At 42.2% G+C, this 18,937-nt stretch overlaps 1 protein-coding gene across 1 annotated transcript in view; it reads right to left on the reverse strand.

The window, feature by feature from the left end:
• The window catches only part of GNA13 (G protein subunit alpha 13), a 28,059-nt gene continuing 10,783 nt past the window's right edge, over positions 1,662-18,937 (reverse strand). The window contains exons 3-4 of the mRNA XM_021414612.1: positions 11,147-11,197; positions 1,662-6,606 (exon numbers count right to left, since the gene is read on the reverse strand). Of these exons, the coding sequence (XP_021270287.1) occupies positions 6,034-6,606; positions 11,147-11,197 (624 nt within the window). The 3' untranslated portion in view covers positions 1,662-6,033. The remainder of the gene's footprint in view (positions 6,607-11,146; positions 11,198-18,937) is intronic.

Here is an 18,937-nt window from a genome sequence, read left to right on the forward strand (position 1 = left end):
GCACCAGAGCAGACTCACCCCGTCTCCACCCATATCCCCAGAACAGCTCCCACTCGGCAGCTGCTGCTCTAGCACTTTGCCATTCAGCTGCTCCAGAGCAGAATATCCATGTCAGCTCCTCACCAGGAGCAGGGCTCTTGAGGTCAGCTCCAGGAGCAGCTCCTGCCTGCAGCCACGCTCAGCTCAGGCAGCAAGCAGAGCTGCTTCAGCAGAGCTTCACTTGATTTTGGTTCCCTCGTGTCAGTTATTGCACAATCACTAACAGGAAGGAAGAGGCTCAAAAACCCAACCTACATTCACCAGGACACGCAGTTAGGTGTTTCGTTAAATAAAGAACTTTTTGAAAGCAAGGAGACTTCCACTTGCTCACAAACCCGGTAACAGCCCTTCCCTGCCCACGTGGCTCTCCCTGCTGCTGCCACACAGCACACTGCCACGTTACCAGAATCTGCAGGTTCTGCTCACGGGGCTTGTGTTTAAAGACCAGCAGCATGTGTATTTCAGCAAAGTCATTCGATGTTACCAGTACTTGTTACAACTCCCAACGAATCCTCAGGCAGGCCCTCCCAGCTAATAAGGAAAAGCTATTTCTAATGACAGCTTTATTCAACAAGGCCATAGCTAGAAGCCTAGGTGAACCTTGATGCAATTACTCTGGTAACACTACACTGCTGAGTTCTCTGCATGTTGTTAGTTCTATTCCGCAGGCAGCTGACCACATCTCAGAAAATAAGACGTATATGAAAACAAGCTTTCAACATTACAAAGACTGATTTTCCAAGTCAGAGAGGAAACATCACTGAGGCTGTTCCAATACAATTGTTTCAGTGCAAAAAAGTGGTCAAGTGCTAAGCTTCTGAAGAACCAGAACCACCTGCTCTAGAAACAGGCAAGACCCAGAAGCAAAACCGCACTGCAAAGCACAGCAACTTTTGGGGTTATCTCACTCCTGATTCCAGAGAGGGGAGGTGTCTCCATAAAAAAAATTCTGCTCTTCACAATCCATGCAGAGGGCTGGGGAGAGGATGCAGGTTCCTATTAATCCACAGCAGATTCACATCGACCCAAGGATTTTTACAGCTTATATATTAACATTACTAAGGCAAACACTCATGCTAAGAACTGCCCATATCAATCATTACTACTTGGACTGAACAATGTCAGAGGTTCAGTACCCACAGCATGCCAGCCACATCTGGGCTCTGATGGAGAAATTGAAGCCTCTCAGGCCTAAAAAAAAACCCAATAAGAAGAAATCAGTGTTTTGCTGCAAAACATTGTTTCACAGAGGCCCATTTCTGGAGGGGGCAGAAGCTGGCTTATTCAGAAAACAGCTGAAAAACAATGAAAAGCTGCAATACTGAGATACGTAATTTATACGGAAGCTTGCCGCTTACACCAACACACACAAGCATCATCAATACTTGACATATCAAGTACCAAACTGGTTGCCAAACACAACCTCAGCAACAACACAAGGATCTGGACGAGCCCTTGAAGCAAAGAGCTTGCTTGAGCCCAGAGGCTTCCACTGTTACCTATTTGATGTGAAGTGCAAGCTGTGGCAGAAGCTGGCCCCAGTCGCCCAAAAGACAAGCCATCTGACTGCCTCCACACATCATTTAAGTAGGAATCTGAAAAATGATTTCATAATACCGATGTGAGGCTGTATATGTTTATTCATCGTCAGTAATTTTGTACACAAGGCAAATATTAATAGCTGAAAGGCAACGCTTCTGGAGAGTATGTACAGAGCCATGTACAAGCGAATGGAAGAGGTTTTAAACTATAAATTGATTTAACCATTTTATAAAAAAGGAAGTGATGTTTTGTCCTCTAAGACCTCCCTTAGAAATAACTTATTGCCAATCTTTAACTAAAGCAAGGAGAAAAAAAATTTACAATAAAAAGTAGTCCCTGGAAAGTTTATAAAAAGTTAAACATATAAAACTGTAAGCCACAAACATTTATACAAAGCTAATACAAATCTTGGTTTTGTTAAAGATCTATGAGATTGTTACAAAATATATTTTTACATAAAGGTTTCACTTAAGGTAAGCTCTCACTGCTACTGAAAGCGCAGGAAAGCGGATTTAAATAGTCTGCAGTTCAACTTATCTTCAAGTACAATGCAAAGAAATTGCAAAATGGCACTGTATTGCAATGCTGTGTAATTAAAAAAACAACTATGTTAATGGTACCATCAAATAGACAAGACCTGTAAAGTTAACTTGTGAGCGACTCGGTATGACATGAAACTTCGGATCCTTTTGAAACGGGAAGCTGTTGGAAAATGAACAATCTGCAACTGACCTTGAAGAGAAATAACTAGGGAAGTCTTCGATGGCAACGCACATGGGAAACATGCATAGTTCTCAGCCGTTAAGCAGTGAGCTGCTCCTAAGCATCACGAGCAGATGCAGTCGGATAAGCTGTCTGAAACCGATCATAAATACTATTATTAGCCAAGTGTCACGAAGCTTGAAACACCTCATCTGAGCAATTCACTGGAATAATTCTGATATACAGCCGACAAGATGAATGAACCCACCTTTTTTTTTTTTTTATATTATTATTTTCTTTTTAAATGAGTGGGTATCCCAAAAGAAAGCTTTACATTTTACATAAGCTGATGGCTTACGCTCCCACATACAACACACAAAAAAAGTAAAATTTTTAAAGCCCTGATGAACAGCCACAGTTTTAAGGTGTCGATCAATGCAGTTGAACATCCTGCAGCAGGGAACAGTCATTAAGACACGGGTTTCACTTCCAAGTACAGTAAGCCTGTACAAGACAGTGGTATATCTCCTTATGGTCATCCATCAGTCATCTTTTTAACAGGGCTTACTCCACCAAGGAGAACTGAGAGCTCTGGGAGCCCTGCTTTGCCACCTTGCACCTTGACTTGGAATGCAGACTACCAAGCTGACTCTTCCTACCCAACGGTGATTGCTTCAGGGTAAGAACCAGCCTGTTCCACACCAGCAGTCCTTCAGCTCTTGTACCAAAATTAAATAATGCTGTACAGAAGTTATATTTAGAATAAAAATCTAAAAAGCAATACAACAGTACGCGATGTGCTCCTTTTCAGGTAGCTATTAAGTTTAAAGATGGAAAAGCCCAATGTTGATTCAGTTTGTTTATCCAGTACGTTAACATAGGAACCATGTAAACAGTTACATCAAGGTTGGTTGCCTCACTCCCTTTAAAGAAGTGGGAGTGAGAAATGCAAGTGATTTCACTCAGTCATTTCATTAAAATAATTCATTTTTGCCTGAGATTCATATAGTGCTCATCTCCCAGGGACTACTACTTTGTCAGAAGAGCCCCAACGCTGCGGGGTGCACCTCGCTGCCCTACAAGCCCCAGCATTCACAGGGAAAGTCTTCTGAAAGGATTAAACACAGCGGTGGTTTGTTTTGTGTGTGCTGGTTCATGGAGAAGCTTGCTGAGTATTTTCCTACTTGAGCTCATGTCACAAGTGTCTAGTGCCTTGGTGAAACTGACTACATCCTTAGACTGACATCAGTTGTGAGGATTTTTTTGTAAATTAACAGGTCCCTTGACACAGAAAATTATCAACACTTTATTATTATTATTTTTTTTTTTAGACAAATTCCTGGTAATATTCCTCATCATCCAATATCCAGTCTTCAGCCTTCTCTGTAACCACCCAGTCTGACGTCCCACAAAACACTTACTACAGACTCCCTCCAAATTAATTACTTTAATCAGCACTGACACAAGCCTCTTTTCAAAATAAACTTGTTCAAACAACTGTCAGCAATGGAAAAAAAAAGTCTACTCCTCCTCCTGTCGGTTTGTTCCAATGGTTAATTGCCCTCCCTACACGGGCGTGGATTTGTTCAACTTCTGCTTGCAAACAATGGACTTTGTTATGCACTTTGAGGCTGTGAGGCAGAGGTTTGTCGTCTGCTCACACAGTATTTACAGCCTGACCAAATCAACCTGGCATCTTCCCAAGAGGAAAATGGAGAACATTTGGACTGACACTGGAAGCATGTTGTCCAACCCTTCAAATACCCTCCACCAGCCTTCTCTGAGGTCTCCAGTTCACCATCCTTGAGCTGCTAACACATGAACTGAAGACATAAAAGTAACCGTATCCATGCCTACTACAGAGGCAAAATCTAAATATCCCCCTCTGATGATTGTATTGACCCTCTTGACATCAGCATTGCACTGACTTTGTTGATAATGCACTGTGGCTTCTCCCAAGCTCTTTTCAGAATTCATGCCTCCCGAAATAGTGCCTCATCACAGCAAAGGCAGACTAATCTATGTCTATTCATTGGATGATATCAAAAATAGAGGTCTTTCAAAGCACTTAACTAAATAAAAATACACTATTCCCCTTCTAAGAACAGGAGAACGAGGTACAGATGTTAGTACAACTTACAATCACAGTAAGTAAAGGCTAAGTTCAGAAGACAGGCAATTTTCCTATGTTCCAGCAACATGATCGCACCTGCAGGGACGTGCTCCAAGCAGTGAGAACATTATGTCACACCTCTTGCCACATACGTGGTACGCTGATAAAAATTCATTTTAACAAAACATTGGCCAGCATCACGATCCACAGGAATTTGCAGGTTCCACGGGGCAAAGTGGCAAGCTGAGCAGACTAAATGGAACTACAGCTCGGGGAAAGACTTGGAGCGGCACTACTTTTTCAAAACACATGTTGGCAAGCTTACTTTTATTTAGTAGCACACTGCATGGTGTATGAGGATTTCTAGGCAAGAAGCATTTTTTTTTTTCTTATCATTTTGTAATCACATGGCAACAGTAATACCAGCCCCCTACCCCTTTAAAAAAAAACTACAATGGAACTTTTGGTAAAATATTATTAGTCACAAGCAGCACTCTAAGGTACGCTATGCAACATGTTTGGCTCAAGTACACTTAGGATTGCTAGACCCAACTGGAAAGTCTCGGAAAGAACCTCATCAGCTGAAGCACGTTCTACTGTGATGTTCTTTTTTCAGAAAACACATTCATCTTCACGGTGTCAGCTACACAAGGCCTCTGCTGGGAACACACATTCGCATAAGGCCACTGAAAATACTGTAGGACAGAACACAAGGAGGCACTTAGGTCTGCAAGCACTTCTCTCCATCACCAAATCCTTACTGATCCCAAGGAGGCACACTGCAGGAAGTCATAAACCAGTGATATATTAAAGCGCTTCAAGAAAAGGTAAGGTACCTACATGTCACATCTGGTTTGTGAAGATAAGATAAACAAGTTTAGCTTGCTCTCCCTTCCCACATCAGAATTTCAAGAGGACCGTATCATAGTGCTCTGTGTTTGCCATGGCTCCAAGACATAGAGTACTTACAATGCAATAGAGTGAAACAGTGTACTGTGTCATTCACTAAGCCTCGCTGCTGGACTTCTGCCTGCACTAATACTTCCAGCCAGGTGTCTGAAGTTCCCAATCCATGGATTTTTAAAGCACATCCTAGTCAAAACCCATGCAAAGGTTTATACTTAATAGGAAGAACATTACACCCAGGAATCCTAGCTTCAGATGTGTGACTCCAGCAAGGGTTTTAAGGGTTTTCTAGCCAACAATAGACCTGAGAAATTTTAAGTCAGCTACAGTATCACAGTCTTCATTAGGAAGTTAGATGTGAAAGGTTTGCCCCCCTAAAATTACTGCCAAAGCTCAACAATTGCAACAGTTTCACTGAAGTTTGGACTCGGAATCTGAAGACAATAATTTTTTAGGATAATATACATGTTCTTACAACGTCAAATTTAATCACTTTACAGGTAACTTAGACATAGGTCTGCTATAAAATTACAACTTGAGTCAACTTGAAGCTACACTGGAAGAGATTAAGCCTGAAATTCTGCAGAAATTGGCAATATTGTGTTCAGCAGCAGCTTTTAGCCACGTATCAAGAAGTCTGACAGGATCTGGATTTCTCTACTCCTGCTGTAAACTTCTAGTTAAAAAAACAACACACAAAAGTTACTCAAATAAAAATGTCTTTTTGCACATCACTGTAGCATAAGCTGCTTGAGGTTGTCGTGAAGGATGGTATCCTTGACATCACGGAAAACTAGCCGGATGTTTTCTGTGTTAATAGCAGTGGTGAAGTGGTGGTAGAGGGGCTTCTGCTGCTGGTCCCGGCGTTTGGTACGAAAACAATCCACCAGGAATTTTTGGACATCTGTTAAGCAGTGGGGATCCCCTTCAAATTCGGGAAAATAGTCTTTGATGCTCACTTTTTGTACTTTTTCCTCAAGCAAGTCCGTCTTATTTAAGAAGAGAATGATGGAGACGTTGCTGAAAACCCGGTTATTGACTATTGTTTCAAAAATGTTCAGGGACTCCGTAAGGCGATTCGTTTGCCGATCCTCCATAAGCACTTGGTCAAATTCACTCGAGGAAACAAGGAAGAGTATTGATGTGACGCTGTCGAAGCATTCAAACCAACGTTTCCGTTCTGACCTTTGGCCACCTACATCAACCATTTTGAAAGGAACATTCTTTATTTCAAAGTTGTACTCGTGAATCCCTTTGGTGGGTCTTCGTGCCAGCAGTATATCTTGCTGTGAGGGAAGATAATCCTAAAAAAATAAAGCAGTTTGATGATTAGGACAAGTCACAGGCATGATGATCACAGCTGACTTGCAATTGAAAAGAGCTTGCAGAGGAACAGCATGAGGTTTTGAACAAACATACACGTGTATGTATATTTATATTCCGACACTGCAGCATTTTGCAAAGATCTGGAGTCAAAACCAGGAAACACACCCAACATTAAAGCAAAACATCTACTGCCCTGCAGAGAACTGAAGCTTTCCATTTGCCACATGACAAGCATTCGTAAACAACCCTGAAAGGTGCACCATCAGTTCCTCATGCCAGTTTCCCTCATTCTGGATTACTTTCTGCTTCATCCATCATCTTCCCACAAAGCTAGGAAACACATCTGACATCGACACAGGAATGCAGCAAATGGGGTCTAAAATTGGTTTCTCAAACCAGTACTCATGGTAGTATTCCATTCTAACTATGGGCATCCAATTTGCCTCATGTTCTCATGCATTCTGCACAGCTGCCTCTAGGCAAAAAAAAAAAAAAGAGCTGCTTCAGTTACTAATTTAAAGCAATCAATTAATTATGCCAGAAAAGCCAAACCTAAGCAACTTGCTGTGTTTGTACCACGCATATTTTGGACCCAGCTGAATCTGTCCAAAAGAACAAGGAGCGCTTCTATTAATTAGCTGTGTCCCTCCTGTGAGCTCCCACAGCTCGGTTTTGTCCAAACATCCTGCGCAATTGCAATTAGTAGAACAGAAGGAGAAACAAGTTGCTGATGACAGCAGCGCTTTTGCAGTAGCGTAGCCTAAGGAAACACCTGAGCCAGCTGTCCCTGCAGTCCTCCAGGCTGCCTTTCTTCCCAGAACTACACAGGCAGCGTAACAGTTTCTGCACTTCTTACACCATCACTGTCAGCAGATGCAGAGGCTTATGGAAAGAGGAATTCTTATTAGTCAGCTTTCAATGGCATGAAATTCAAGACTCATCGTTTTGGATATTTCTTCACTTCAAGAATTACACGTAAGTCTTCTCCTATTTAAAAACTGCACCTAAAGCAGACAGCTGGCTGATGCTGAAGTTCACAGCTTTTTTGTTCACTTCTTACTGAAACTCTTCCTTACATTTTTCCAGCATATCTCCTAACTTCAGAAAGAATAATTTAGGTTTCAGAACTGGAACTTTAGCCTCTTCTTAGTGATCTACACCTTACTTCGACACTGCCAGTTACCAAACTGGAAGCTTTTATAAAGACGTCCAAGATCATAGTCCAGAAAGCCTGATTCAACTAATAAGTAGTGAGTTAGGAGGGAAAATATATGGCAATTCAAATACTGGTATTTCCAAGTTTAAAGAGAGCTAGAAAAGTTTGAACCACAGCAAAAATTGTAAGGGAAGCGCAATGCTCCAATAATTTAATTTGCTTTACTTTGTAAGCTCAAAAGTGAAACTAGCTAGGCTGTTTTGTTTGAACTCCTTGCTCTCTTTATTTGAGCCGCCCAGGACTAAGGCACTGATTTTTATCTTGCAATCACAAAGCAGCTCTCTGAAGCACAAGATCCCCACCCTGCACTTTTTGCTGTACCACTAATACAAATCCCAAGCTTGCACCAACTCAGTCTGCAGGAGAGTTCAATAACTATAACAGTACCACGTTCTTTCCCTTCCAGCTGAGCACCAGACATGTACTTCCAGGCCCTTCTGATGAAAGAGAAGGGAATATAAGAAGTAATGGGATGTTTATATTAGTTACATTAATCTTGGATTTTTTTCTACCAAATGCTGCTAAGAGAGGGAAGACGACCAGAAACACAGAGCAATCTCGAATGGCGCTGGGTACACATGAAGGCATTTCGAGTAATGCTGACTGTTAACTTTTTGGCAAGAGAGCTCAACACGTATCCCATCTTGCAAACAGCCACATACAGGGTTTCTTATTCAGGAACTCAGTCACATTCTCAGAGCAAAACCAGAAGTCCTCGAAAAGCTCAGGAGTGGCTGATATTCTTAAAAGTACATAAATGAATAAAATCAAGTAATAGGAAAGGCCTCATATACTTTCCATATGGAAACAAGAGGGCAAAGCAAACTACTCTGGAAGCTGGCCCTGATTGTTGATTCAGTAAAGCTTTCAAGAAAAGGGCTTCATCCTAGAGTTCCTGACAAATTCCCTGCACACTTGCAACCACAGATAAAAGACTTTCAAGTTCTACATACACGGAGAAGACCTTCCACATTCTATCCTACGTAGCTGGCTACTGCTATCCAACAGCCCTCAAATGAGTGCACTGCAAGGCAAGTGCTTGCTACAGAGACATCCTTTGCTTACAAGAGACTAAATACAGCAACTCCAAAGAAATCTCCCAGTGTTTTAATGCTCTTTTTGAAGGATGATTTCGTTCTTTTCTCCCTCACACGGAGATCTTTGTGATACTAGCGGCTTGCTACTACAATTCCAAAGTAGCCCTTTCCTCACTGTTGATCCCATTCCATGCTGCATCCACTGTACTTGTCCTGCACCCACTCTACTCTTCTTCACTTTGTCCACTCTTCTGTGTGGACTGATTTCTTTGTTACCTTCCCTTCTTTCCCCTTTTCCTCCTGTGCAGCTCTATTTGTCTGTAAGCACTGGCTCTTCCCAAGGATACACACTGGCAATGATTCCTAAAACCCAAATCAACGTTTTTCTACCTCCCGCTTTCTTCTCGAATTGTCACCTTCCTCAAATTCACTGCAGTCTACTTCCTTCAACAGCACAACTTCTTTTAGTTATCAGGTAGCTCTTTTGCCTATCACATCACTGGTTGCCTACTTACAACTGGCATTCAAGGTACAAATAAGAGCCAATCACACCATGGAAACCATTGTCTCTCTGAGGTTCTTTGAACACATACAGTCCGTGCTGGCAGCAGAAGTAACAAGCAGTTGCAAGGAATGCAGCCGATCCCAGCCTCTCTTATTTTGCTGAGCTGATTAAATCTGAACAGCAAGTTCTTTTCCCTACATGCTGTTATCAGCAGCTCCCTTTTTGGCAACAGGCAAAAGAGCTCCCTTTTGGCAAGGGGCACACAAATCAGAGGTCTATCTGTTTATACACAATTCAGTTGCAGGCCAGCTTCCCTGTATCAGATGATCAGATAAAAGCAGTAGAATACTTACATTAATACAGTTTGTTGAAACAATCATTAGATAAATCTTGCATACAGATAAGAACAAACCAGAAGAACCTATCAAATCTTTCACTCTTAGTAACGCAACTTAGCCAGCATTTTTTTCCACCAAGATTTAATATTTTCTGTGACTGCAGATCTTGAAGAATCCTTTGTATCTCAGTAGTATTTGGTCTCGCTTTAAGCCGGAAATGTTGTCATCTGGAGTTCAGCACTCCCACAGCAACATCAGAAACACAATTTGAGTGTGTATGCATACACATATACACAGACGTACACAAATTATTTTGCCTTTCTTTTTTTGGACCAGTGACTTTTAGTCTCACGCTGTAATCAAAGAATGGAGGAAGGTCTCTCATAAGGAACTTTGAATGAGAGACTGCAAACATTCACACACAAGTGTGCATGAATATGTGGGGAAAAAAGCCCTCTGAAGTTAAAGTGGCATTGGATTTAGAGACTATGAGAAATCCACTGCTAGCAACAAGTTGAGTCGTTCATTAAAGGGAATTAAAGCAGTTTTGTATTCTCCCGTAACTGAAGATCAATGGAAATTCCAAGAGTGCACGCTAGACTGCAAGCAGGACACCTGGCAGCATGCATATTCCACAAGATGATTACAAGTGCTCTATTTAGAAAAAAAGAATTCACAGTAGAGAAAGTCTGGCTCCACTTTTTTTTTTTTTTCCCCAAATCTGTTAAAAAGTAAAATGAAATGAAGCATGGTGTAACAGCATTCATCTGAAGCGGCTCGGATTCCTCCAGTATTTGTTACCCATCTGCTGGAAATGACCACGGAGAAACGACCTCCCCACGAGCTGAAGCCAGCACTCCATTTCAAAAGCAATTTTCACGTGTTATTTCTGCAGTACAAGACTAATGAGCTCTGGCATGTAACTTCATCACTGAAACAGAAACCAGCATCATATCGACAAGACTTCTACGGAAGTTTCAGCTTTTTCCCCAGAGAAAACACATTTCATTCTGTACCAAATTTGTCCACCTTAAAATAGATGCTATAGAAAGGTACTTCTGACCTATATATTGGTTTAGCTCAGCATTCCTAAGTGTGTATACATATATACCTTTTGAAGGCATTTTTGGATATCAATTCATCTTAATGTGCTATTTTAACAACCTTCTGGGTGGACAGCCATTGGTAACTCGCTTCTTGCTCAATTTCCACAGAAGAGTTTTATTTCCCAAGTCTCTTGGCTCTCACGTTGCCCTGTGCTTTTGACACACCAGTGATGAACTGCTGGGGCAATGAAGTAAGCAAAGTTAACTGAGGTTATTTTAATAGACACTAACTACATTTCATCGGCTTAACATCCAGCGATCAAAGAATCCTTAAAACTCCCAAGAGAAGAGGAAAAAAAAACCACAAAAAACTTACCTGTTCTCCAAGTTTATCCAAGTTGTCCAAGAAATATTTTACAGACTCCCCCTAGAAACCAAAGCAAACAGTTATTTAGCAAGTGGCCCACTCGATCTCAATGGCTTATATTCTCAAATCCGGTTAATCTAAACTGAATTGTTGTAAGCTTTAATTTTTACCTTTTTCCCCTTAAAGCAGCAATCCTAAGAACACAATTGATGTTTTATTCAGGCCAGTTGATATTTAAGCTTCAAAAGCACAGTCAGCCGCATTTATAGTAAAATTCTTTCCAATTTTAGAATTGCTAGATAAATCCTACAGTGTTATTCACTGTTCACAGGAACAAGCAAGGAAGCAACCACGCCTTCACTATGAAAAGATGCATTCAATTCTCCCAGCCCTTTGAAGGCTCTGGGCACATGCATTCAGATGCACTGGAGGCAAGTTATAAATTAACTTTACTGCCCTAGGATCCCACTCATATGTACTCCCCCGAGCACAACAAATGATGAGCAGAGGAGGGGAAACAGAGGAAGAATTTGACTAGACTTTCCTGCCAAAGATCAAGTTGGAGAAGAACTCCTTACTCGGGGATGAACAAACTGAGCTCCGTGCTGCAATGATGTGTGATACTGCATCTACTACGTGGGCAGCCTTCCAATTCAAGCTGTCACTATTACAGTAACAACAGTTCTTAATCACCTCAATAACACAAAACTGAAGATTCTCTTTGTAACTGACTATGGTCAGCACTCCCAGACTCTGTAAGGGCACTAGGATCAAGGAAGAACTCTCACAAGGATGCTGCTGGACCCACAATTATTTGCAATAGGTAATGTACCAACTGAGCTTATTGAAAAGGAAATTAGTATCTTAGGACTCTCAGCATCACAACAAAAACAGAACACGCTTCCTTCTGACAGCTCTTCATTACCAAGCTGTAACATAACTTACTTTGTTATAAATACACAGAGAAAAGCATCTGCGTTCCCACTCTGTGGATGAAAGAGCAGGAGTTCTGACTGAATTCTCTGGATGAGAAAACCATGATGTAGCCAAGACTGGAATGGCTTCATCCAAGCCAGACACGTGAATTAGGACAGCAGTTACACCACAGTAGTAATGACTTCTCACTTGAATGGAGCTCAACAGATTTCTCTAGGAATTATATCAAATCTCAGTGTTAACCTGTGTCCTCAAAGCAGCAGCACCATGCCAGGGTAAAGAAACAGTGCAAAACGGGTTGCAGCAGACACATGAGCCAGGCACCTTTGCAAGGTCTGCAGGTCCTATAAGCCACTTAACAGGAGTAATGCTGCACCTTTAATTGGGCAATCTGAATGTCAACTTTTAATTAGGCAAGAGTGAGACTTCAGTTGAAACATGCTTCGTGCTTGACACACCTACAGGAACAGAGTCCAGCACGGACCTACCACTTTACCTGTCCTCTCTGCGGGGACAAAGTGCAGTGGTAACACCATTTTAAAGCCTGCTGATGCACAGCACGAACTGCTTGCAGTGACTTCACTAAGTATTTTATTATATTTTTCAGCATTTCAGAAATCTGTTCTAAACACGGCCCTGTAAGGAAAGCGTAGGTGGAACAGCATGCTTATTTCACAGGCAATAAAAACACAACTGTGGTACACAAACCTACCAGGAGTACCTCTGCTTCGAGCTTCCCAAACAGGAGTAACAGGAACACAACTCAGCCTTCCAAATGCTAAACCCACTGCCTTTAGTCAAACGTTCTGGCAAAATAAAGTCAGACTCAATTTTGTGTTTAGGTTCTAGCAGGAGCTGAGAACCTTCCTCCCCCACAGGGTTATGTAAAAAAACTGGCCAGATTTCAGATTCATTAAGATATTTATTCCAGAATACCTGGGCCCCAGGAGCTGTAGGTATGCGTGTGCATATATGTATTTTAATATCAGCTCTTTTATATACTACTTATGGCAATGCTTGTTCCCTGAAGCATTAACTCCACAGTTCTGGAATGCATGAGTTACTGCCTCTCCTTCAAATCCTGGGGCTTACTGCTGCTCAAACAGAGCCGGCAGCTCACGCACACAAAGCAGCCACAGCCCTCAGAGGTCAGCAAACAGCACCAGAGGCAGCTTCCCAAGGAGGGGATTTCCGGAAAACACGAATGCAAAATGCATCGTCCTGCAGCAGCCGTAATGCTCTACAGCCACACGTCCAGCAACAGCCAAGTAACATGGAGAAAGCCACTTAGGTTTCTAGGCTGCCACGCATCAAAGTCAGTGGCAGAGAAATATCAAGGTGGCCATTCTGAAATTCAAGAGATTAAACGATGAAAGTCATCAGGTGTAAGAACAGTGAAATTAAAAAAGCAGAGGTGCACCGAGCTTCCCTCCTCAAGGCCTTCGGATCAGTCCCTGGGCTCTTTCCTCATGAAAATCTTTTCTGACAACCAATAAGACAGCACACTGAGCAAGTGCCTGCCAGCGGGACTCAAACCTGGAGCATCTTTAAGCCGTTCACTCATTGGCTTTTACGTATTTGGATTTCATAAAGAACTTCCAATAGCTTCAAATACAGCCTGTTTTTCCTTCATATTCCAGATACCCCTACAGCCACAAGGCAGAAAACCACCTCAAACTACCACACTCTGACCTCAGCATTCTCCTATTAGCAGGAAAAGCACCACTAATTTCAGATACTCTTGAACACAGCGAACTATCACGATTAACAGATTGTTATCAGAGTGCAATACTGCAGAACTGAAGAGTTTAACACACTTTAAATAAGCTTAAAAAGGCAGCATCACAAAGCACCCAAGAAAGACTTCTGATGCTTTGCGAAGGTGTCAATCTCTGTATTTTATGCAATAATGGAGAGCAATCCACAGAAAGGAAAAAAACAAAACACAACCCCCAGGAAAGACTTAATCCCAGTAACCGCTAAAGCTGAGTAAGAAGATGATCTGTCTGCAATCTTGTCTGACAGCAGGTCCAAAGACAGCTTTCACATCAGGCTATTTCCTGATACTAGATACAGAACTAGATCTCGCACTGTGAACTGATGGCGGTGACTATATTTAAACGGTTGGACTCAACAAACATCTGTCACGTTCTAAAACTTCCCCTTAGACAAACTGTAAACTATCTGGTTTACCTGAGATGACTAGAAAAAAAGAAGCTGGGTTTCCCCGTGCCGCCCCAGCAGCTGCGCCCTACCTCTGCCACGTGGCTGCTGCAGCCGCTCAACTGCTCTAACATTCCCAGCTGGGAAACAGAAGAGCCACCAACGAGCAAACCGACAGCAGCTTGGGAAACTGCAGGATCTCCCTCTGTTAAAAAAAAAAGGCAACTTTTCCATTGCATTCCTGTTGTCTTCAAACCCGCATTCTGCGAGCATGTACCACGGGAAGTCCAACTTAAGGTCTAGTTAAAGCACGGTGATGCAGGGAGCTTACACTGGATGCCTCACGCTACATAGAGATGCCTGAACAAGTCACAAAGCCAGGAATCATGCATCTTTGATACTATCTTAATGGTTAAGAAGAGGACATCGCAATGCTTCTGTCAGAGTCAGGAGAGGAGGAAAAAGAAGAAAGATACCACACATACTGGGTTTGAAACCCACTACATAAACGTGAGGTAAGGATCAATTGCTCTCAGGTAACACGACCACGTTCACAAAAAAACCTCATTACATAATACAGCATATTTTTACTGTGCAGAAGTCACAGGTGTTGGGGCATTGGGGTACCACCAACGGCCTCACCTGGCCATTGCTTCCTTCTGCTCAGCTTGCAGCACAGCCCCAACGACGCCAGCATAAGAGGAGAAGTCAGACACAGGCCTCAGCACATTGCTTGTACACACGTTGTCAAGCAGCAGCGTGAACCAACAAGCACTGCAGTCAGTGCAGCAAAAATGAACGGCCTAGCTCAGCTTCAAAGACCTCCCAGCGTTAGGTGACTGTGCTTTTGCACCTTTAATACGGGACTAAAAAAAAAAGAAGCATTTTAGAATCGCAGGTTTTAAGCGATGGCTGTGACTGCTGGTACAAGACGCCCTTTTTACTTCAAACAAAGCGTATGCATTTCAGCTGCAGCCCTTCAGCCTCCTCCTGATTCAGAAAAGCATGTAAACCACAGGAAGTTGACTGTTAAATAACTTTACTCATAATTGTCAAGTATTCCATTTTCAGAAAGGTTTGATTCAGAACAGCTTGTGTGCCTCCCGGAGCCCTGGGATCCCTACGCTGAAGTCAAGCCAAGTCATTCTACTGTGAACTCAGGAGTAATTCACAAAACACAACTAAATCATATTCTTATCGAGGTACCCGACATTAAGACAACAATTTCCCTCACAAAACCGCATTTATTTTAACTAGTCCTGCCTATGCCTGTACCATGAAGGACCTCGAGTTCTGTGCGATGCACTCTTTCTGCAGTGGTGATTTGCCTGTTGGGCACCAGTTCATTTTAACTGCTGTTTTAATTCAGAAGACCAGGAGATTAAGAATCCTTCATACTAAAACATGGTACACAGACAGACTGTCTAACACATCACCAGTGAGTACCTACAACACAGCAACCACAAATATTTTGTGGGGAAAAAAACCTACATGAAATACACGGCAGATGAACACCTCTTTTAAACCCAGGAAGTGGCACCAACTTACTTGGTTTCCATGAAAACAATATCAGCAATCAAATGTGACTTATTGATACCTTAAGATAGCTGAATGAAGTTCTAGGGGAACACAGACATTACTTTTTTTTTTTTTTCAAAAGCTATAAATTAAAAAAGGGAGAGAAAAAGCATCAAATAAAGATGAAAGTTCAGCGGAACATACTGAGTTGACAAGACCTAAGGACCTGGAAGAGTAAATCAGGTATTTAATGAGAACAGGAGATGCAGCTTGGTAACTAGAGTAGGATGATAGCAAACACCAATCAGTTTCTCCTCCTGACCTTCCTTGAATTTCTGGGAAAAGAGAAACCAAAATTTCCACATCTATTAAAAAGAAACAAACAAACCCAAAAAAGCATGTTTTTTAAAGCCTAGTTTACAGGAAGAACAGGTAACTACAATGGTTTTGGGTTGCTATGTGTATGCCTAAGCTGACATACAGAGCAAACTGCCTATAACAAGGGAAATGCAGCTTGAAGAAGGAAAAGATGCAGGAGGAACCATTTGTTAAACAAAATTCTGCATCCTACCACACCCATACACTCAAGTACTTGCAGCTACTGCCATTAGAGGCTTAATCCAGATAAAATCGTATCTGAGGATTTTTACAGATAGCCCAACAAAAAGAATCCCTAACCTTTATTTTCTTGAGCTCCCTCTGCCCCAGCTGATTCAAAGGAGTTCTGACTACAGATCAGTGGTGCTGCTCTTGATGTTTCACCAGAAGTCTTCTGAAATTTCAGCAGTAAGCACAGGAGCAATCCTCAGAGATGTCTGAGTCAAGCCAGTGACGCTTCCTAGTGAGACAGGCAGGTAGCAGCACTGCAGCTCACCCCTCACCCCATCCCCGAGGCTCAAAACACTGCAATAAAGAGTCAGATGATCAAGATGACACATTTATGCCATAAACACAGCTAACCCTAATTAAGCTATCCATCGCCAATCTCAAATTATTTTGATAGTTAGAGCAGTTAAAGCTGAGCCAAGTCTTATGTCCAGACATTAAACCTGTTCCGTTTCTCTCACTAGCCTCAGAGTGAGAAATACTCCCTGGCCATTCTCAGCTTGGACATTTCTACAAATGAATTTCTCTCATTGTTCACTCATCCCAGTGCTTTTTAATGGGGGTTCCTCTTTCAATCACACCTTGGTCAAGAGAAAAGGATGAAACACGTTCTACACGTTCATACATGTAACTTGACTGTTCTGATTAGAAGAAACACAGACACCTTCCCTACTTTACAGGAACATTTCTGTCATTTGCTTGGTGTCTCCTATGGCTGGGGAAAACTGTTTATTTCCCAACTGCCACTCGTCTGTTCTTACACTTGGTATATTGCTTTTTGCTTAAAGAGAAACTTTATTAGCAGTGTTTCAGGAGTTTGCAGTAAGAATATACAATAATTCCTTTTTAATAAAGTACTTGGAGAAAACTGTCAGTGTAAGCAACCGTCCATTTACTTACTAAACTGAAAGTCTAAGCTAACAGAGCAAACAGCTCCCCAGCAGAAATACATCCCCTTTCTTTAAGTGTTCATTCTGAACAGCGTTACGTTAAAACCAGCACAAACTGGCGGTCTCACCAAGACAAACCGCCCCATTTATGCCCACAGAAGCATAATCACAGCCCTGTGGTACAAACAGATCCAACATCTGATCCACGTTAAACACATTCATCCCTAAGAAGGGATGGCAAACTGCTTTAAAGCAGGGCTGTGTTAGAAAAACAGCCTCAGGAGGGCTGAAGCACAGATACCTTATGTCATTATTAGACCTTTAAGGATCTCCTAGTTTCTTTCTCTCCAGCACAACCATTTGAACAGTCAGCTTCAGTCTGTTCTGCCTGTTTAAGATAAATTTTTAAGCACACTGGTATTAACCACAGGTTTTTGCAAAAGAGCAGAGTCTCAGATACAGACTACATCTGCTTTTACGGGGGGTACAAAACAATCCTCCACCAACACACGTCACAAATGCGTCACAGCTCGTCCTACCTCTGCACGGCACTATCCTATTTCCTCTTTTCAGCACTTCCTGTGTGCAGCTCACGTTGTATTTGACTTTTCTTCAGAGCCAGCAGAAACGCATCACGCAGCGTGCAAGCGAAACCGCGTTCAGCCACACGACTGAGGATCTGTCCTCAGAAAAGAAAGGCTTGGGTCTTGATTCATGAAAAGGAATCTTTTGTAAAACCTTTGGGTAGTAGAGCCGAATTTGGATTTGGAACAGCTGGATGCAATTTGGTGGAGGGCGCTCAGTAGCACGAAGCTAAAAATGAACCAAGAAAGGGAGGAGTCCCGCTGAGTTCACTCCACGCCTGACGTTTTTACCTTGTACAACAGCACTAACAGCAAAAGGTGAAGGAGTTTAAGCAGGGTTTTTAACCCAATTATATCCCTTTAATCTATTACTCCCTATTTACCAAGTAATCCGATTAAACAATAATTCTCAAAATGTGGTTAAGAAATGGAGGCAGACAGAGCACGTCAACCCGAGCACGTGCACCGCAGCGAGCGGGCAGCACCTGTGGGCTGCTGGATCCTGAGGACACCTGCACAGGCTGCCATGCCCCAGCAGCAGGAAGGGCCGGCTATGGCAGGCCACCAGCACTCCAGCCTAGAACGGAGTATTCCTAATAAGGCTCTAACATCTGTTTTCTTCCTGCACTGAATATGGTTTTGAATCATCCTGCAAAGTGCTTCATTGACTTAAACCTCCTATTTTGTTAGCTAGGTATCCTTCCTATCTCCCGAAGGAGTGATTTAATTGCCCGCTTCCTAATAAAATTTGCTTAGGAGATATGAAAATACACTACAGCTTTTAGGCTAGAACAGAGATAGCTTTCCATTAAGGCCTGTAAAACTACAGTTTCTTCCACGCATGTCCCTGAGTTATGACATTTCCAAGCAATTCTGAAAGCCTACTTGGAAAGCAAGATGTGCCATACTCCATTAGCAGCTGAGAATTTTAAGAAATGGAATAATTTGGAGTTGTACGAAGTGATATTCTGTTTGTACAACTCAAGAGCAAAACCCAAGAGTCTGCTGAAAAGCTTTCCCACTGCTAAAAGCCCAAGCAAAACGTAGCACTTACACTGGCATGCCATGCATCCCTAGGACCACTCTAAATGATGCAAACAGAG

Source organism: Numida meleagris, chromosome 17 (genome assembly GCF_002078875.1).
Source record: "Numida meleagris isolate 19003 breed g44 Domestic line chromosome 17, NumMel1.0, whole genome shotgun sequence".
Classification (NCBI taxonomy): Eukaryota; Metazoa; Chordata; class Aves; order Galliformes; family Numididae; genus Numida; species Numida meleagris.